Here is a 4,033-nt window from a genome sequence, read left to right on the forward strand (position 1 = left end):
GTGCTTCAGGGTCCGAGGTGACACTGCCTCGGGTCCTGCAGGGTCCCGGGGCGGACACTGTCCCCAGGTCCTGCAGGGTCCTGAGGCGACGTTGCCCCAGGTTCTGCAGGGTCCCGGGCAGACGCTGCAGCCCTGTAGTAAGTTTTCTCAGGATGGCAATGAATACCTCGAAACACCGCGATAGCCAAGCCCAATAACTGCTACGGAATAAACGCGAGAGGAAAGATCGCGCAGTTCTCGCGAGAGGAGACCGAGGCCCTCAGGACCCTTGCCAGGCCTGGCTCCGCGGCGGTCGTGAGGACGGACTTTCCGAGCAGCATGCCGTCCGCGTTCTCGGTCAGCTCTTTCCCTGTCAGCATCCCCGCCGTCATCACGGTAACTCGCAGCCTGTGTGACGCCCGATTCGGGCGAGAGCGGTGGTGAGGCGCGCGTCGGACCGTCCAGAGTCGTAGCCGGGTGGGCGGGGCCGGGCCGGGCGGCGGAGCGTGCGGAGGGGCGGGTGTCCAGTGCCGGGTGGAGGCGGTGTCGGCCGTGCGGGCGGGACGCACCGACGAGTCCTGCACCACGCGGGCGTGGCTTGGGCTTTGTGGGCGGGGCATGGGCGGTGGGTCCGGGCGTGGGCGGGGCGTCGGGGGCAGGGCTGGGTCCGTGTGTTCCCGGCCTGCGGGGCGGGGCCTGCGTCTTATGGGCGGGGCCTGGCCCTTGTGGGTGGGGCGTGGGCGGGGCGTGCGAGGCGGAGCATGGTGATGTTTTGGGTGGTGTGTGGGCTGAGCTTCATGTCCCCGGGGGTCGGGGGCGGGGGTGGTTGGCGACTTGGCGGTGCCAGGGCAGAAAGCCATGCTCCCTTCACATCTCCGCCTGTGGCTTCTTGGTCCATGTGTTGAAGGTCGCACATGAGTTTGTTTCCTTATCCCTGGCATAGGTTCTGGAGAGGTCCCAGCACAAGCAGTGGACACTTAGACAAGTCCTGAAGGACTTTGCAGGGCGCCAACTTTGAGAACAGGGCTTGTCTCATGCAAGAGGGGGCCCAGAGGTGGCGTGGAAAGAGTAGCCAGAACTGAGGGCTGAGCATCAGGTGAAGACGGCAGGGGGGGGGGGGGGGTGGTGTCCTGAGCATCTGGTGGAGACCTGGCATCAAATAGAGTTGAGCTTGCGGGCCACTTGTCTCCAGGTCCTGCAGGGTCCTGTGGAGTGGAGGAGACTGGGGAGTGCAGCAGGATTCGGAGGGCTGGGCATATTGCAGAAAGATTGGGAAAATAAAATCCTGCACATTAGGTTGGATCAGATTTCCCAGGGCCTTCAGTGCTAGTCTTAGGAACTTGAAATAGTTCTTGTTTAACACCAGTGTAACCAAATATATCGCTTTGGACGAGTCACTTAGCATCCTTGTCACCCCAGGGAATAGTAATCCCTTAAATTTTATCCAGCTTCAAAACACGATTCTGTTGCACAAGCAAGAAGGGGGGGCGGTCACTGATGTCCTCAGTTCTTTGTGCCAGAGCTTTGCGTTCCATGGGTTCTGCTTGCAGTGGAGGGAAAGTCCTGCTTCCATCCTCTACAGTCCTTGTCCTTCTCCTGTTCCCTGTGTTTCTGTGAGGCCTGGCCGTGCTGTCTGGATGCCTTGCTGAGTGACCCCAGGAGAACTCAGGGGTTGGGAGGCTGCTGGCTCTTCTGACCCTGGAGAATGCTTGCCCAGGACAGGAGGCCTTGCCCCACAGGAGTTAAGGATAACGAGTGTCTAACGGTGTACCCTTACAGGAGACAGACTGGACTGAGCCCTGGCTCGTCGGGCTTGCCATCTTCCACGTGCTCTGCCTGCTTTTCACATGCTTCTCATCCCAGAGTTATAAACTACAGATTGGGCATTTCCTGTGCCTGGGTGAGTAGGACAAAACACAGCTCAGACTGCTGTGTGATAGGAAGGTGTGTGTGCTCTGTCCATGCCATCAAAATATGTAAATATTCTTGTAAGACCTCCCAACCCTTCTGTCATGTGTTTGCTTTGATTTTTAGGGCCCTCCCAGATTTCACTCTTGGGAAAAGTAACTTTTGAATATCAAATTTGAAAGGAATCTGTTGAATACCTACTACATACCAGGGAAGGTGCTAAACACCAGTTAGCAGAAAGGAGCATTTGGTGACTGCCTTTTACAGGAGATGTTTTCCTCCATGGGCTTACTCTGCTCTTGTGTGATTTTGTCTGGGAGGAAGAATGCAAATTAGGAATGTAAACATTAGACTTTTCTCAAGTTAGTTTTAAGGATAAGAACTACGGGACTTTAGAGAAGGAATGGAGTTACATGGGATGGCTGGAAAAGATTGCACAGAATAGCTGAGGTCCTGACACAGGGGGTGAAAAGTGAGTAAAATATTAATGAGAAAGGAGGAGGTGACTGGCCTGGCCTGGCCCGAGACCTGGGGAGAAGGATCCCAGGTGAGGGCAGAGGAAAGCAACCTGACATTCAGGGTGGGAGGTGATGGAGAGTGTGGTTCTGAGTTGAGAGAAACCAGTACCCCTGCAGGTGTGAAGCCTGGCTGGCACCGAGTAGTCACCGATGTGCTGGGTAGAGAAAGCGGGCAGGGCCTCTAGACCTGGCTGAGGCTCGTGGCTCTGGGTATCAGAAAACCACTGCAGGTTTTGTATGGTTGTGAAAAATGCAATAACTAGTTTCAGGTAAGTTTAACCAGCTGACTATGTGCAGGGCCGAAAATCTGAACAAGAGCTTGTTTCAGAAAGACTGGAGTGAAGTGATGAGAGTTTACATTATAGCAATAGTCTATGCAAATAAGGGAAGGGCAGAGTAAGCTCTTTACCAAGTGTGTACTGAGAAATGCCAGTGTGAACAAAATAGACACTGCCCCTTATTCTTTTAGAGCTTTGGTAGAGTACTCGGTGAATAGCACATACCTGGTTATGTTGCTATCAACTGTGACGAGTGTTGTGATGGAAGTCAAAACCACAGTGAAACATGATGAGGGTCCTGATTTAAATCATGGCAATACCTTTGAGCTGTGATGCGGAGAAATAAGCCAGGCAGCAAGTTTGTGGCAGAGGGATGCAGGGAATGCTCTGACAGGGAGCATGGTAGGTTCGGAGGCAGGACCCCCAAGGAAAAGTGATAGCCTCATCAAGTGAGCGAGTATGTCTGAAACCGTTTGTCAGCTAAAGAGCTGTGTAGGGGTTTGATATTTTCTGAAGTGGAGGGAGGAATGACTGCTTTCACATTTGGGTAATGACAGACAATGTTCTGCATTTCTTGTAACTCATTCATTCTCAAACCAACTGAAGGTAGGTACCACTTGCCCAGTTTTACTAATGAAACACACAAAGGTCCACTCACTCCCCAAGCTACACAGCTCATAGAATGTGTCATCAAGATCCAGGCTCACTGGTCCAGGGTGTACATCTGCATGTTGTTAGCAATTGGGGAACGGGACGTGATGGCATCCCCCATCCCTGCGCCCATCCTCCACCCTTCTACTGTGCCAGCGTCCCCCTACCCATCCTCCTTCTACCTCCTTTGCCAGCCTCCCTCCACTTCCCTCTGCCTGGGCCACCCTCCCGCTACCCCTTTCCTCCTAAGCCAGCCCCCCTTCACCCCCTCCATCCTCAGCCAACTTCCCTCCACCCCCTCCTCTGCCTGCCTCCCTCCACCCACTGCCTCCTGGGCCAGCCTCCCTCCTCATCCTCCTCCCGTGCCAGCCTCCTTTGACACCCTTCCTCCTCGTGGGCCAGCTTCCCTCAACACGACACCCTTCCTCCTCCTGGGCTAGCTTCCCTTGACACCCTTCCTCTTGGGCCAGCCTTCCTCCAGCCCCTCTTCCTTGGCCAGTCTCCCTCTACCCCTCTCCTGGGAAAGCCTCCCTCCACCCCCTCCTTCTGGGCCAGCCTCCTTCCACCCCCTCCTCTTGTTCCAGCCTTCTTCCACTCCCTCCTCCCGAGCCAGCCTCCCTCTAACCCCTCCTCCTCTTCCAGTCTTTCTCCAACCCCTCCTCCTGTGCCAGTCTCCCTCTACCCCTCTCCTGGGGCAGC

General features: G+C 55.3%; 1 protein-coding gene across 1 annotated transcript in view; it reads left to right on the forward strand.

Moving 5' to 3' along the window:
* The first annotated feature begins 271 nt into the window (after positions 1-271).
* Positions 272-4,033, forward strand: part of TMEM18 (transmembrane protein 18) — a 7,799-nt gene continuing 4,037 nt past the window's right edge. The window contains exons 1-2 of the mRNA XM_008049812.1: positions 272-375; positions 1,759-1,879. Coding sequence (XP_008048003.1) covers positions 319-375; positions 1,759-1,879 — 178 coding nt within the window. The 5' untranslated portion in view covers positions 272-318. The remainder of the gene's footprint in view (positions 376-1,758; positions 1,880-4,033) is intronic.

The sequence above is a fragment of the Carlito syrichta genome, unplaced genomic scaffold (genome assembly GCF_000164805.1).
Source record: "Carlito syrichta isolate Samal-C Ts95f unplaced genomic scaffold, Tarsius_syrichta-2.0.1 Scaffold137413, whole genome shotgun sequence".
Classification (NCBI taxonomy): domain Eukaryota; kingdom Metazoa; phylum Chordata; class Mammalia; order Primates; family Tarsiidae; genus Carlito; species Carlito syrichta.